At 36.2% G+C, this 17,828-nt stretch overlaps 1 protein-coding gene across 4 annotated transcripts in view; it reads left to right on the top strand.

Moving 5' to 3' along the window:
• The window catches only part of LOC113438464 (transducin-like enhancer protein 1), a 79,553-nt gene that overhangs the window by 36,894 nt on the left and 24,831 nt on the right, over positions 1-17,828 (top strand). For all 4 annotated transcript variants that reach the window (XM_026703843.2, XM_026703841.2, XM_026703842.2 and 1 more), the window contains 3 exons: positions 11,398-11,514; positions 13,246-13,299; positions 16,783-16,935. In XM_026703843.2, the coding sequence (XP_026559628.1) occupies positions 11,398-11,514; positions 13,246-13,299; positions 16,783-16,935 (324 nt within the window). The remainder of the gene's footprint in view (positions 1-11,397; positions 11,515-13,245; positions 13,300-16,782; positions 16,936-17,828) is intronic.

Raw genomic sequence — 17,828 nt, 5'->3', positions numbered from 1 at the left:
GTGATTGTGAGGGGGAGGTGGCTGTCATAACTTCAAATTTGGGTCATAAGTCCCTTTTGAAAGGAGGGGATCCATTGTAATTTTATATGGTTGCTAAGTGACCAATCAAAGGACTGCCTATATTTGGTTTCCTTCCATCATATTTTAATCTTAACTGTTTTAACATTTTCTATCACGTTAGCAGGAGTCAGTTTGGTATAGTGGTTAAGCCACTAGGCTAGAAACCAGTTCTAGTCCTGATCCAGCTGGGTGACCTTGGGCCAGTCACTCACTCACTCATTCAGCTCCAAGAAAGAAGCAGTGGCAAAACACTTCTGAAATCTTGCTAAGAAAACTGTGTGAAACCTCTGTGAATTTATCCAGCCAGCTATCAGGAATCAAAATTGCCTTGGAGGTCCCTAAAAAGTTATCTGTAACCAGATTGCAGCAGAAGATAAGTGCAGATATATAAAATTAGAATAGTAAGGGATGGCTGCCAAGGAATAACTCCCCTTTTCATATTCTCATATATACTTTCCTTGTATATAAAAGTGGGTTTGTTAAGAAAAAAAATGATGAAACTGTAAAACTGCAACTTTTCTTTTAGTAAAGAAAATAACAGTCCATTGAAAAGATACTTTGACTAGATTTGTGGTGTTTTTAGAATATTTATCAATATTATAGCACATTGAGAGAAAAATGGATTTAAAAAGACTATTTGGAATATTCCCTCCCTATGGCAGTATTATAGTATGAAATGTGACAAAATGAGCCTGTCTGATCCTCTTCTAAGGTGTTGGACAATAGCTTCCCATTGGTCATGGTAGCTGGACGTTCTGGCAAGCACTAGCTTGGGGAATGCTGATGCGGACAAAATGTACTAAATGGTCTGTAATAAAGAGATAACGTTATATGCGGTGAAGAATATCAACAAGAGATTTGAGCTGTGTATACCCTAATGCGTCTGTATTATTTTGATAGCTTGTATAAAAGCCGCCTATCAATCCTTCCCCTTAACTACCACCTTAGCATAAAAAATTGTGAAGATTAATGCTATGCATAAGAATAGTAGTTTCTTCTTAGACCAGATGTTTTTTGCTTTCAAACCAAGCGAAGTAAAATTAAAAAAAACACACACAAAATAAGTTCCCCCTCTCTACCAAACCATCTTAAGTGATCCTCCATACTTGCATATTCCATTTATTCTTTGTTGCTTTTGAAGATCATGACTTTATAACTAAATAGCTAACTATTCAAATAATTCTAAGTTATTGCAGCAATTTTAAATATATTACAGGAAAAATATTTCCAATTCATAAAGTATATGACCTTTTCATCAGTCAAATTTGTTGGAGGTGCTTCTTTAGTCCTTTCTTAAACACTGATAATTTAACTCCAAGAGAATGCATTCCATAACCTGAGAAAAAACAGAGCAGAAAGCCTTCCAGAAAGATGAAATTTTAATAGCAGGACCACCTGGTGGCTGCTCCCATTGATTTAATCTACAAGACAGATTTATAACGGGAGAGGTAGTCCATTAGGTAATCAGGCCTTAAACCATTAAACACTATAAATAGTATGCTGCTGACAACCAGTACAGGAACCATATGATCCCTGTTTCTTGCATAGATCAGCAGACTAGCTATTAACATTTTCATCAGAGTCTTTTCATCAGAGTCTTTTTAACGGTAGCTCCATGAAGAGTAGCCAAGACAGTAATATCTAGGAAGAATAGCTGGAACACTAGATGTAATTGCCTGGCCACACCTATCTTCTCTGGATTTAATTTCAACTTGTTTTTAGCATCTAATTATATGTGAATCCATGGATTTACCAAGTTTGAAGCTTGAATCAAGGGAATTTTTCCCTTACCTGTGCTTCTCTCCCCTTTTCTGTCTAATTATTTCTTCCTCTTCCCTTATCCCCATCCTTAATTTTCTTTATCTTCCTCCTCCATTTCTTCTTCCACTACTTTTTCCTCGCCTTCTCTTTCTCTTTTGCTGAAAAGCAGGATAGCAATATTTGCATGTATTGTGTATATGTGAAGGTGGCTAATACATGTAACCTTGACTTTCATAAAGTAGTTTCTTTATTAATAGACAATTAATTTAAATAGGTATTAATTCAGTTAATGTGTGACATTTATAGATATATAACCACAAACATGCACATATATAAAGGGTGACATGAATATATTCATTGAGGTATGAAGGAATCAGAAGGATTGAATATAGGTGGAGGTAACAATTTGAATTAATAAGATGGTGAAGATAGGTACTGCACAGAAATTAAGGTATTTTATTGGTTTTGTGTTATCTTGTCTGGCATGTCATATTTTTCTTCCCAGTCATTTTCCTTTTGGATAAATGTGTTATAAACTACCAACATTAATAGTACTAGCCATGTTATAATAATTTTAAAACTGTAGAATGATTAAAATCAAGCTGGCTATTAGTAGTACTCTTATGAAGAATTCTAGTATGAGATACTATGAGTTCAGACATTGAAAAGTCAGTCGAGACAAAAATTTCTACAGAGAAACCTGACTGTCCTCAAGCTGCAAAGAACACTAGCATCAGAAATTTTGCAAGTTGAACTGTAGTGCAGCTAAGATGGAAGAAAATTGGATCAGACGTGCAAAGAGGACATTAGTAGGTTATCATGGGAGTGTAGTATCAATGCAAAACCAAGTACTAAATTTTTCTTTGAAATATCATTTGATTTAAAAACAACATGTAATGAATGGATTGGAATCTGCCTTCCTTCAGGAATGATTGCCATTATTCCACATTTACTTATTTATTAAATTTAAATAGCCAACCATCTCACATATGACAGGGCAAGTGTCAGAGGCGCAACAGGATGCAGATGTCTTCTGTAATACAGATAGTCCTCCACTTACAACAATTCATTTAATGACTGTTCAAAGTTAGAACGGCACTGAAAATAGTAACTTACAACCATTTTTCACACTTATGGCCATTGCAGCATCACCATTTACATTTGGATGCATTGACGCATATTTATGACTGTTGCAGTGCCCAGAGTCATATAATCCTCTCTTGTGACTTCTGACTAGCAGAATCAATGGGGAAGTCAGATTCACTTAGCAACCATGTTACTAATGTAACAACTACAGTGATTTACTTAGGAAATGTGGCAAGAAAAATTGTAAGAGAGGGCAAAATTCACTTAACAAGTTTCTCCCTTAATAACTTAACTTTTGGGCTCAATTATGGTCATAAGTTGAGGACTATCTGTATTTATTTCCAAGTGGATTTCCCTCCCCCACTTTCAAAAACAACCATTCTCATTTTTAAGTGTGCTTTTAAATTTAAAGTATATATTGCTTCATCACAGAAGTCATAACACATTGATATGAATCAGTTTCACACAGCTTGATGATTTCAGTTTCCATTATAGAATTTCCTCATATCTGGAGGACACAAAGAGAGGCAAGGTTTATGTAGTTAATCTTAAGCAACTGCGTGAAATCAATGGTTCAAAGTTTGCTTGCCTTGATGTAAAACTATCAACTGCAGGAAATAGATTGTATACTGGAAAACATTATCAATATTATGTCTTTATATTTGGACTTTCCATTTCTGTCAGGATGCCAAGGCATTAGCTGTTACGGTTTCTTGACTGAGAAAACTGCATTTATATCTACTAGTGTTTATAGATCTTATCAGAGCTGTGTCCCTCAGGAAAGTAGATGTGGCTGTTATAAAAATGATGGGATTGTTCTGACACATAATTTCCTCTTCAGTTGGGAAAAAATAATAATTGAATTGAAATATAGTCTACAACTTCTGTGGATGATTTTGTAGCATGAAACACAATTTCCGATGCAGAAGTAGGAAAAAAAAACTCCCATAGATGAAGTCAAGGCAGACAGTCTGCACAAATGAAGAAGTTGCGTAATCTTCGAGAATGTGGTAGATTGATGCATTAAGTCATCCCATGGGAGCCTGTGTATCCCTCAAATCTCTCTTTCAATTCCTCACTGTCAGAGCATAATAGATAATGCAGAATGGAAAATACATTTTTCTTAGATCATGAAGCCTGGTCTAATACAAAGAGGCATTTGAGGGCAAAATAAGATGACCAGAACTGTGGATTTTAATATGAACTCAGCAACTAATTGAGCTTAGAAGTAGTTTTCAGTAATTGCATATCCCTGTGTAAGTGTGAAGGAAGCTGTTATCCCAATACATTTGGGTAACATGACTACCATTGCATCCATAAATAAACAAATAGGCTGGAGATCACAGAGCCCTAGCAATAAGCTACCTTGAAGTGTCATGGGTGCCTATAAATTTAATAAAGAAACAAACAAGTAAATAAATGAGAATACCAGTTCTGCCTACATTGAATGTTGTGATATTTCAGAAGCAAAGATATACTACTGGGAATAAATAAATGAAATTTGCAGTATTGTTGCTCATGATTCCTGATCTTTCCATGGATTTTTTTTAAAAATCAGCTGCAAATCTTTATTCCTGAAAATAATTTGTTTTGCCAGTGAATTAAAATGTGAAGGGGATAAATGACCATAAAGTGTGTGCCTGTTGGAGATGGGGTCTTAGATGCATGAAATGAGGCCAGTGAGTCTTTTCATAATAGTGAACAGCAGATAAGTAGACCTAAAGCAAAGTGCCAAGTGCAAATTCATGCCAATATATTGCAACTGTAGCTTATAAGCAACTTCAAACGGATATTACATATGGAGTGACCATTTTTAAGACAAGCAGATTAGGTTTGTAGGATATGTTAAATGCAATCCATGGTAAACTTCTTATTTAAAATAGATGTAGCTATAGTTAAAAATGCTGTATTGAGGCTAATTCTGCCCAGAGCCAACTCAAGGTTGACTTAGTCTTACATCTTTCCAAGATTGGTAAAATGGGGGCACATATGGGGGCAATATGCCAACATTTGTAAACTGCTCAGAGTGTGCTGTAGAGCAGGGGTCTCCAACCTTGGCAACTTTAAGACTTATGGACTTCAACTCCCAGAATTCCTCTGCCAGCAAAGCTGGCAGAGGAATTCTCGGAGTTGTAGTCTGCTGGTCTTAAGGTTGCCAAGGTTGGAGACCTTTGCTGTAATGCACTATGGACTGGTATATAAATGCTATTGTTACTCTTCTTCTGGTGAGGCCATCCTTTTGTTGATTTAGAGGTATGCTTTGGGTCATTGCAAGGTGAAATTTCTCTTAATCTAAAACTTTTTAGTAGAAGTTTGAAGGTTCTGCACCAAAACTGACTAATATTTCATAATTTTCCCCACTTTGACTGTACTTTTTGGAATTAGGGCCAAAATGTTCAACTTTGGTCACATTAGACCATAATGCATTTTCTACATGTTCTTGTCAGACTTGTAGGTTTCTGCAAATGTAGCTGGGCTTGGATGTTTTTCTTTGTAAGAAAAGGCTTCGGTCTTGCTACCCTACCCCATAACACACACATATGAAGAATACCAGAGATTGTTGTCACGTAGTACACAACCAGTCCATCTTGCCAGAACTTCTTGCAGCTAATTTAATATTGCTGTAGGACTCTTGGCAGTCTGTCAGACTAGTTTTGTCTTGTTTTTTCATCAGTTTTGGAGGGACATCCAGTCATTGGTAATGTGACTGTTGTGCCATATTTTTTTCACTTGTTGATGACTCTCTTCAATGTGTTCCATTGGTATATCCAGTGCCTTGAAAAAAAAATTGTACCCTTCTCTTGACTTCCAACAGTGAAATTCCTTGAATGCTTTGTAAGCTCTTTGCAAACCATGACTTTTGCTGCAAGAGACAACTGAGTAAATGTCAGAAAAATCCTACTAGAAAAGCTGAATTTTTATATGGGCTTGACCAGAGTCACTTTATTTCATTGCAGGTGTAAACATCTGTTTGAAGGTGTTTGGTTAATTCTGAACACAGACACATCCCTACTTAGAGGTTTGCATTATTCAGTTTTTCCCTGTTAAACAGTTCAGGATTTTTTTTCAATTGGATTGAATACACAGAGAGGGAGGGAGGAAAAGAGGGAGAGAGCAGAGCTTTGTCTGATATCCTACCTATTTTATACCATCTATAATTTTTTTTTATAAATTTTCATTCTATGTTCTTCCCCTTTCGCAGTAATTCTATATGATCAAACTTATTTTCCTAATTTCATCTGCTTAAATTATAGTAGTCTATCTCATGGACCCTTGAAATTTCAAAGCTCTTAAAAAGACTTGCTCTTCTCTGTCAAAACTACATCTTTTAAGATACACTCATTTACAAAACAAACAAACAGGGCTGTTTGCAAAAGAGCAGGGAGGCAGCTGTGGCCACAGGGCCTTTGCCAACTCCATCTGATGGTATCGGTTGCATCTTTCCTAAATTGAGAGGCCCTTCAGTCACTCCTGACTAGTCATATCATAGCTTGACTAATGCAGTGAACCCTACCCTAGGCTGCTCTTGAAAACTACTTGGAAGTTTCAACCTATCCAGAATGCAGGCCGTGAAACTCATGTCTTCCTATGTTCCCTAAGGCACCTCTGATTCACGAGCTGCACTGATTGTCAGTATGCTTCAAGGTGCTGATTGTCACTTATACAGTACAGCCCCAAATGGCATAGGATCAGGTTATTTGAGGAACTGCATGGTTTCTGCCAAGATGGTATCTGCTGGCAGAATTGGCACATTCCAGGTTTCCTTCAAATTAACAGTGCCATCCATCAGGACCCAGGAAGTAAGTTGCAAAGAGTAAGGAAGATGATCTTAACAGACACAGACAAAAGATCCACTACCAAAGCAATAAGGGAAAGAAACATATATTAAATCACAAAAAGCAGAAAATACAGGAAAGTTGTGCAGGCAGACACCTTCCTAATTCACATGACTATAAGAAGTAGAAGAGGTACACAACAAGTAGTCTTGTGAAATTCTGTTACTTCAAACACCATAAAAATAGTTTTAACTTCACTATGGAGTTGATTTCTGGTCCAATTTACTGGGTGGGGCTGACAGTTTCTGCACCTTCCTTCTGAATCAAGATGCCCCCAGAGATCCATCTGGTCCCCATCTTGATGGTGTTCTGGAAGGCTTTAAAGATCTGGCTGCTGTCCCAAATTGGATGTTCATCCTTGTTAATTGTATTTTTGTCTATCATTATACAGAGCCACCAGATCCAAAATCTGGTGCTTTGCATTGTATTATTGTTGCTTATTCTATTTTGTGCCACTCAGAGCTCTTTTGGAATCAGACAGCACTTAAATACAAATAAACAAATAGCAAACAAATCCCTATGTAATTATTCTGTTGTCCCTTTGGTGTATTGGTATGTTTGTGCCTGTGTACACTGAAAATTACAAGACAGATTGCATATGTCCATGCTGGACGGGGAAGAGAGGCTTAAAATGGAGGACTCTAGAACATTCTGAGTAGCTGCCCAACTGCCTGTTCCCCTTGATTTAGTGAGGCAGTTTCTGGGTCTTATCTGGTCCATTTCTGAACATCATTTTTATTTTGATGACTTTTTCCCCCACAGAGCAGATTTGGTACCATTCAGTTTGCCTTTTGAAGAATTAGTCTGTGATAGCCAGAAATGAACATTTTTACGCTATTTCTTTCTAAGATTTCATTAGTTGGATATAATACAAAAGGTTTCTGTTATGTGGTCGGCAGGACACAACGAGGCAGACACGGAGCTGAAGGTTAACATCTCTTTATTGAAGCATAACAGGTTGCTGCGGCTGCCCTGGCTGGGCTGGCAGCCCAGAGGGCGAGAGCGAGAGCCAGCTGATGCCGTTTGACAGCTCCCTTTTATAGCAGCTGTCAAACGGCCTCAACCAATGGGAATGGTTGGTGCTCCCGCTCGAAGTGCGGACCAGACTGAGGACTGCAGATGCTAGGGACACAACACCCCTTCCACCTAGCTAGGGTTATGGCGGACCTGACTGGGAACTGCAGGTGTCAGGGACACAACACCCCTTTCCCCTAGCTAGGGTCATGGCAGACCTGACTGGGAACTGTAGTTGTCAGGGACATAGCAGTTTCTGAACGTTGAGCTTAGTTCATTGTGTAAAGCTCCTATGGTCAACATTTGACCTGGGGTCACAGAAACCCAAGTCACCAGCTTAGGGTTAGGGTTAGGGTTATTTTCCCCAATAGGGCAAATCTAAAATGATATCCAAGTATATGGGTGATCTAAATTCATACTATGCCTTGAAAAATCAGCCATGTTTTTTTTTGCCCATCTTGACGAAAGACCTATACCAAGGCTAATACCATGAATATAGAGTATTATGTTGTTATTTGTATGTAGAACCAAATTGGTCTAGTGGTTAAAGCGCCAGGCTAGAAAGCTGGAGGCTGTGAGTACAAGACCTGTCTTAGCCATGAAAGCCAGTGGGGTGATTTTGAACTAGTCATCCTCAGCCCAACCCACCTCATAGGGTTGTTGTTATGGGGAAAATAGGATATGTTGGATATGTTTGCTGCATTGAATTTGTAAAAATAATAAAGGTGAGATACAAATAAAGCAATTAAAATTAATAAAAAACATTGATTTTCCAAGATACAGTTGATACACTTCACTTTCAACTTCTCTTGAGGTTGCTAATATGATTATACATCCAATATAGATTTACTACTACTACAACAACAATAACAAGATTTCCCATCTGAACTGTTCTTAGATTTCATATTTCTTCATACATTCATATTCATACATTCAAAGCAAAGTTTCTTTAAAAAAAACAACATGATTTATAGAATAAGCTACAGCCAACCCAGTTAGCACATTCTGCTCAACCCAACCAGCTATTTTATAGGTTAGTGCAATATGATCACTCAACCGCCTTTTCATATACTGCTAAACTTCCTGTAAAGTATCTATATGTTTGTGTTAGCACGGAAAACCATTTTCAAATCTGAAATGGTGTTTGTTCTCAATTTTTCCCCTGCTGCTTTTGATTTGTCTTAGCCCATCAAGAGGTTTAAGCAGGGGGCGGGGGTAGGAGATCTAAACTCACATCTCAGATTAATGAGTTCAGTGACCCAGCAAACCCACCTTTTCAATCAAGAAACACTGCAGTAAAGAGATGTGCTGCTTTTCAGCTACTTTGATGAGGCTTTCCCTTATGCTTTGAAGAAGCCATACATAGGCTGAGGTTGAAGAAGCAGAAATAAAAGAGTTTGCCTTCAAAATGTAATACAAGGTACCATAACAAACGCTTCACATTACTTTAGGCAGTATGAGTCCATGATTTCATTTCATTATAGGATACAGATAAGATGTCTATCCTTCCTTAACACAGTGACCCTTATGTTTTGGCTGGGGAGGGTAGCTCTTTAGCTGAGTTATTTTTATAATTTTGCATCTTAAGTATATATACAAATGTATTCCCTGGAGTAGTACTGTAGTGAGGCATATAATAGATTTTTGTGTAAACTTCAGAAAGCTTGTTGGCGTGATGCTTTCTTATACAAGCGACTTTTAGAAAGGTTTGTCAGGCCTTTGTGCAAAGTGCTCTCTCCTACTCTACCCTACCCCCCACAGCCCTTTATTCAGCACTGTTCATGGCATTAACACACCACTGAACAAATTGCCCTCCTTGCATATGCTAATCCTGAACTTAAAAGAACCCATTGTGACATGTTTAATGCTTTAGCTGGAGGGAAGATGAGAATTGGAGGCATGTCAAATTATCATGTGACCCAGAAATATCTAAAATGCCTTTCTTCCCCTTTGGGTCAACAGTTTGTACTTAACATTATCTAAAGAAAGTAGCCTGCAGATTGTGGACAAGATTAGTCCTTGCTCTTGTTTTTTGGCCTTTCTTTCAGATTAAGAGTTGGATGCTGGAGTTTAAAAGGGGGGAGAAGTATTAGCAGTAAATTAGGAGAAACCAACAAACCCCAGATAAAGTAATAGAGGTCGCTTTGTATTTATTTAGACTTCAATTTATTCTTGTTAAATACATGCAAACTAACACTTATGTTTATTTTCTTACAATCCAATATTACTGGGCAGTTTCTGACACTAAGAAATGTCACTCTTGAATAATAAGAGATTCAAACAAGTTAAATTTTTATTGATTCCAAACCACTCCAGGAATACAACGATTCCTAAACAGACCGACACAATGATTTAAAACTCAAAATCATTTTCCTCACATTATTGCACTAATGTGGCCCACTAATTTTTTATCTAAATTATATAAATATAAATAATGATGCTTTTCCTTCAGTCCCAGATACAATGGACGTAGCTTCTAAGTTACTTGGAGCTGTTTGGGTTTTTAAAATATATTTTCCCAACTTTTTTTTTTTTTGTCATGGAACTAATCTGGAGTGTTTCATTGACAGTGGTGATGATGGAAACAGGAACTAAGATCTGCCAAGCTTTCTCAGCCATTTTAGGCTCCAGTAGATATTCCTATGATTTTGGGCAATGAACTTCTTGGCCATATCGGTTTAGAGACTCAACATCTGGCTTCTGCAGAAGTATTTGTCATCATAATGTCTCATTGGCATGCCTCAAAGTAAATATCAGATTCTATGCAGGATCTTCATATCATTGGTTGCTTTGAAAGAGATTCAGGTGTACTTTTAAAAAATAAAATAAAATTGGTGTTTTCTTGAGAGAACATAAATTTCTTCTGCACAAAAAGTTAATTTAAGCTGTCTTGTGTCACCTGTGAATGCACTACAGGTTTTTTGTTCTTCTGAGGAGATTCTGCATAAGCATATTTAAAAAATAATATTTTTAGTATTGGAGAGGCATTTCTGATGACTCATGGCCTGGAGGAGAGCATGTTTATGTAGCTAAAAGAGAATGCCTTTCAAGTCTTTTCTCCCTCTACTTTGTTTTAAATGAATATTGTTAATGTGTTAATAATAGAGACCCAGTTTGGTGTAGTGATTGAGGCACCAGGGTAAAAACCAGGAAGCTGTGATTTTTTTTTTTTTAGTCCCACTTTTGCCATAAGCAGCTGGGTAACCTTGGATCAGTCATTCTGTCTTAGGCCCAGGAAGCAAAGAATGCCAAATCACCAGAAAGAAAAAATGCAAGGACATGTCAGGATTCAAAAAATGCAGGTAATTGTCAGGATTCAACACTGACACAAAGACAAATCCAACCACTCAAAGCATGTTAATCAGTAAAAGAAGATAAAGGGTAAACTATGATATATTTTAAATTGTTTTCTTATAGAAAGCGATCAATGTTTTCATGAACAAATGGTCCTGTTCCCACCATTACTTTGTCCCACAGAAGCCATACAAAGAAGACTGTGTAGAGTAGGTTGCCTTAGCGGAATCTTGCAAAACAACACGTGCAGTCTGTGTTGTGAATAAAAAAAACCCAATTGTGTTTGTTGGAAATATCCATATAAAAAAGGATTCTAAAGGTAAGCATGATCTTTGTATATTTGCAGAGTAATTCACTCTTGGTCTCCGAGAGTCTGAGGAACACCGATAAACGAAGGAATGGACCAGAATATTCCAATGACATGAAGAAAAGAAAAGTGGATGATAAGGACTCAAGCCATTATGTAAGAAACTTCATCTAAAATGTAGCCAGTTTTACAATAGTCATTACCACTTTCAAGGCACTTCTGTTGGGTTGCTGTATATTTAATCTTTCTCTTCAATGCCTATTCTTGCTTATAAGATTATTCATCATATTACCAATTTAACATAGCCATTGATTTCTTAGGTTTGATTTTTTTTTCACAAGAAGCTGAGGAATGGGGAGAGGGTGATGAACGATACAGTATTTATGTGTTAATTAATTTACCATCTGCTGATAGCAGAATAGAAACAGTTATTTATAAATCATCTAATAGGAACATCATTGCCAAACTGGCATTTGGAATTACATATATTTGCACGTAGGGCATTATGTTTTAAAATCTTCATTTTTAATATAAATATTCCAAAATAGGTATTCCTGCTAAGAACAAAGAATGAATATGATTTTCACTGGAAAATGTGTACGTTACTGATCCTTATGCCCTTTAACAATCCAACAATAGCACAAAAACATGCCCCAGCAGCCATTTTTAAATCATATGTCCTCGTGACATTGCCTTTAACTCATGAGTCAATGATAGCTATTCCATATTTGAAGAAGTATTTTCTTCCTCCTAACACAACTATGGACACCATTTAGGATGTTTTAATCATAGGTTGGTGACATGGTCTGAGGCTAAATTCTACCCAGCTCCTATCGGCCACTTTAGGCTGCAGAAGACATGTCTTCTACTGTGGTGGCTGAGCACTATTCTCCGTTGGATTTTGGCTTGGTCTATCAGGAAAGAATGGACCTTTCACAGAGTCATCTTAACATACACTGATAGATGCTTGTTAGATCTTATGCTTATATATCCCTTGAATAAGCAGGTTTAGCACTCTTTAAAAACACATTAGACTTATATTCAAGTGTAATGCTAGAACTGTCTTGAAATATATAAGTAAACAAGCAATAGTATGTGTGAAAAAGAGCAACAAAGGCATGTGTACATGAAATGATAAAATATGTTCGTGAGACCGGTAGTCCTCAACTTAGGACCACAATTAAGCCCCAAATTTATGTTGTTAAGTGAGACAGTTGTTAAGTGAATTTTGTCCCATTTTATAACATTTCTTGCCACAGTTGTTAAGTGAATCTCTACAGTTGATAAGTTAGTAACCTGGTTGTTAAGTGAATCTGGCTTCCCCATTGACTTTGCTTGTCAGAAGGTTGCAAAGGGAGATCTCCTGAGCTTGGGACACACCAAGGGTCATAAGTATGAACTGGTTGCCAAGCATCTGAATTTTGATCACATGATCATGGGGCTGCTATAAAAGTTGTAACTGTGAAAAAATCATCATAAGTCACATTTTTCAGTGCTGTTGTAACTTTGAATTGTCACTAAATGTAATTATTGTAAGAATGAGAATATGGAAGTGAGGCAGATGGGCCATTACTCAGGAGGAGTTTATCTCATTATACATTATATCCCTTTTCTGCACCCATGACTTATCAGCTTGGCTATTTTGGAAAGTGCTGTTTCAAAGAAAGGACATCTGATAGGTCCCAGACATAGAAAACCTGCAATTTGTCATTAAGTAAATCCAAATGTTAGTGAAATACTGTCCGAGGCACCCACTTACATATGCTCTGCTAACGTAAGAAGGTAGTTTGTTAAAGGAGTTATGAGTGGAGTTATTTTTGTTTTGTTGTTGGTTGAAGTGAGTAGACTCTTCAAGTCCAATATACTAAACATTGTTTTTAAATTTAGGACAGTGATGGAGACAAAAGTGATGACAACTTAGTTGTGGATGTATCTAATGAGGTAACTTGCTTAGTGTTTCTTTTACTGAAGCTGAAGCTGAAAGGAATATTCTAGACCATGGGTGTCAAACTCACTGTATCACGTTGATATCATTTGACGTATTGTGACATTTTTTTTGCCTTCGCGGAGCTAGGGTAGGCATGGCCTGTGTGTGACGCATCCAGCCCCCGGGCCGCCAGTTTGACACCCCTGTTCTAGACTGTTAGAAACCTGCATGAATCTTTATCTCACATTTTTCCTTAGCCATCTTTCTTAATTTTAATGTTAATATTTTAACATTTTAGTATTTTAAGGTTTTACATTGTTTCTTTGGGTTATAAGCCACTTAGACTGAAATGGGTGACATGTAAATTTAACAAATAAACATGCTATTAGTAATTTACCTTCATTACAGAAGCCAAGCAGTAGGGAGGAGTTACACTATTATTTTTTTTAAACAAATTTTATTAATTTTCAAAGACAATACACAAACAAACAAAACATAAAACATAAAAACATAAAACATCTTTTCTGAAAGCTGCTTATTAAGTTTTAACAAAGCAAATAAAACATCTTATTTGAGTACAACATAGTTCCACGTTATCACATTTCCATACAGACACAATTTCATATGCATATTCATCTTAAACTTCATATCTTATTACTCTTTTTCCAACTTCTCACTATTTCTCCCTTTGCTTCTCTTAATTTTCTTTTATGATTATCTCATTTTCTTCTTATTCAATTATATTTCTTTTACCTAGATTTCTATATCTTTTTATATATATCTATATCTTTTTATTCATTGTACTTATACTTTTGTCTGTCTTGTTTACAATTTCATATGTTCTCTTCCAACATTCTTCCAAAATTTTATTAATTTTCAATAAACAAACATAGACAAACAAAACACAAAACATGAAAACATAAAACTTCTTTTTGGAAAGTGGCTTAACCCTGGGTTACATCTTTTTGTACAGACATAAATCAAATTCATGCTCACCTTATATACCATTATATCTTTTTTATATCTTTATATACCATTATCTCATATCTTTTTAGCATTCTATATTTTCTATATGTCTTCTCCCCTCTTTTCACTCTCATAATTCTATTTTATTTATTTCGTCTCAATTTAAATCATTATACTTGTATCTTTTGTCCGTTCTTTTTCAATTATCTATTTATCTTTTCTCTTTAATACAAAATTTCTCCTGTAATCACTGGTTGAAGTGTGACGCCTTTCTATCTTTCCCCTAAATTTAACACTTAAAATAATATATAATTTCCATTCTGATTCTGCTTAGTACATTAACTCACATAATATTCCAATTTTCTAACTCTATTTTAAATACAAATACTACAATACTATTTTATGTACTTTTGCAGAATCTCTTTTTTAATTGTATTTTACCCTTTATCTCTGAAAAAAAACCTGTTTTTTAACATCTTGTTTCAAGCCTTTATAACTTCTCCTCCCCTTTTCCCTTCCTTTCTTGTCGAATCTAGCCTTTTTATGCCCCCATCTCTTAATCTCCGCCCTCTTAGTCTCCTCTCTCTGTTGTATTCCTCTTTTCTGTTGCTTTCTGACATTGTATCGATTTTTCATCTTATTTTTCCCTTTCTTGGTTGTTTTTTTAAATCCTGTATTCTCCATTCTCTTTCCCCTCTCTTCCTCAACTAAGATTATTTGTTCATTAAAAATGGCTACTACTTCTTCATCCCAGCCTTCCTGTTGTTGTAATTTCTGGTAGGTAGAAATCGCCATTTCTAAGAAGTGAAAAACAGATCCAGAAGAGCCCCTGCCTTCTTGTTCCTCTTCTTTTAGCTTTTTGAATTCCATTTTCAATTCTTCAACCGACAATGCCATTGTTAGGTTTTTTTTTAAAAAAAACCCAACCCAAATGTTTTTAGTTTTTTCAAGAAATAGTTTCCAAAAGTCCCAAAGTCACCAAGCAATCCAAATCAACACAAACTGTTTCATTTAGCACTTTCTTCTTTTTATACTTTCTCTTCCTGGGGTAGAATTCAATTACAAAGTTCCAAAATGTATTTTTTAGAAGTCTTATTGCAGTTTATCTCTGATCTTATAAGCTCCAAGCAGTCTCCTCCAGCAAAGTCTTAATATAAATTCTTTACCTCTCCCTTCCCACTTATAGCAAAAAGATTTTAATTTTTAAATTCCAATGTTCAGAAATCTTTAATGTCCCATTGGCTTTAATTTTCAGATTTAATTACCTTCTGTTGCCAAAGTGGTTTTTTCCGATTTCCATCTGCTATCTCCATAGGGAAGGAGAATGAGAAAAAACAAACTTTCCCTTTTCATTTTCATCCGCCGCTTTTTACAATCTTCTTAGGGAACAATGTATCTTTAAAAAAGTTGAATTTCCAGGGTATTTAGATGTTACTTGTTGTCCTGGTTCAGCCAAAAACTTTCACTTTCTCAACTTCCTCCTGCACATTCTTGTCTGGCTGAAAGGTTCTTTGTGGCGGCCATTGCTGACCGCCGCTCCACCGCCTTTGGGAAAGGGAGTTAAGCCGGCTGAGGAGGGGGGTTGGGATTCCCCAGGACTCCTGTCCGGATCTCCCCTATCTTCAGTCACCTCTACGGTGTGGGTAACTATAGCCTCCAAATCCAGCTGGATTGGGGCCACTCCAGTGGCGAGCGCAGCAGGAACTGCGCATGATCGCGGATTCCTGCCGCCGCTGAAGCTTGCAAACCAGAAGTCAGGAGTTACACTATTATTAAATTCATATTTACTACAGACTCTAGAAACCAAGGCATCTGTCCTGTGGCTTATAGATGTTTGGGAATGCTTGATCTCTGTATTTATTCTGTCAGTATTTATTTGAGAATAGAACTGAGTAGACTAAATGCATGAGAAGAAGAAAAATAGAAATTATCACTATTGTTTTTGTGGCTCTGCAAATGGTGTAATGATGCTATTTGCTTATTCAAAGTTCTTACTATGCATATGTTCATCAATAAATGAACAATGTTTATTCTGGATATATATTAAAGGAGAGGGATGGTGTGAAGGGAATATGCAGGAAAGGAAGCCATTTAAAGAACAATTTTGATCTTTTTGGTGTGATGTGGAAGCATATAATCATGCTTAATAATGATCAGTAGAAAGCTAAATTTAATACAGTACTTTTGCTTTGTTTCCCCTCACACTACTTAAAAGATGTCTTTTTAGGAGGCTGTAATATGTAAAATTATCTATCCTTCTTACTGCCTTTTGTTCCTGGGAACTTGACCTGAAATGCATTAAACATTTTTTCTTAGTGGTTTGAAATAGTCATGTTCATTATTTAAAGCACATATAATTTTTCCATGTGGTAGATATTTTTATAACTGGTGTAAAATAAATTATTACGCAGTCACATATTTAACATAATATATAATAAATGGCAAAGCTTTCCAACTGTGGGTACAAATTTACTGCACTTAAATTAACAACAACTAACTGTGTGTCTTTGTTACTTCCATCGCCCATAAAGGACCCTTCGTCTCCCCGTGCAAGTCCGGCTCATTCTCCACGAGAGAATGGCATAGACAAAACCCGTATCTTGAAGAAAGATGCCTCTAGTAGCCCAGCATCTACTGCCTCATCAGGAAGTTCTGCTTCCATGAAATCCAAAGAAATAGGTTTGGTAAGTATTCTTCTCAGTTGTACTATATTTTGACAGCTAATCGTTATTTATTACTGCATTGTGTGCAAGCTTCATGACTTAACCATAGTTCTTGTGGTGAGACAGATCAAAACTGTAGTAGCAGTTCATTATTAACAGAAAAACTACCTGCTCATTAATTATTGGACAATATTGCCCCCCCCCTTCTTTTTTTTTTTTTCATTTTTCTGGCACTGTCCACATCATGAAATGCGATCACAAAACAATGTTGGGATTTCAGTTGTGATTTGATGTGGGCTTCATTGTCTTTTGTGGGTTTGTACAGCTTTTTCACATTCCACACAAAATATCTCAAATGGAGATTAAAATGTGTGATCCATATTTGTCTTTGGTTGTGGCATGAAAAAGTTGTTGCTTAATTTTGATGGAAGAGAAACATTACATATAACAATTGTATTGTGCATTTAATGAAAGTAATTTTAATTGAGTTCATTTTACTAAAATTACAAATTATTCATTTTCTGGTGTGTAGCCGTTTGACATTCTATTCTAAAGTTCAATTCATAGAAAATTTTCCCCTCTTTAAAAACTGGACAACAGGTGAAGAAGTAGACTCCGATTAACATTTAACAGTTCATATTGTCCTGTAATTGACCCTGCATAGGTTGTTGCCCTCATAAATTGTATCAGCTGTCAGTATACTTTATGTGTCTTACTGGAAATTGCATGGAATTCCTTCCTTAGAAGAATGACAAACTAGGCTATAAAAGAATGCAATAATGTCAAAAGACACTTTGTATTTAAAAATCAAGTCTGGTTGAGACATTAATGTTGAAGCCATTTATGGAGTATAATTCTATCCCTGGACTTGTGTGACAAGTTGGATTTTTCATTAAAATATTTAACTTTGCTGG

This window comes from Pseudonaja textilis, chromosome 2 (assembly GCF_049901715.1).
Source record: "Pseudonaja textilis isolate UNSWEBS1 chromosome 2, rPseTex1.2, whole genome shotgun sequence".
In the NCBI taxonomy this organism is placed as follows: domain Eukaryota; kingdom Metazoa; phylum Chordata; class Lepidosauria; order Squamata; family Elapidae; genus Pseudonaja; species Pseudonaja textilis.
Note: the sequence above shows the minus strand (reverse complement) of the source record. Positions and strands in the feature narration are given on the sequence as shown.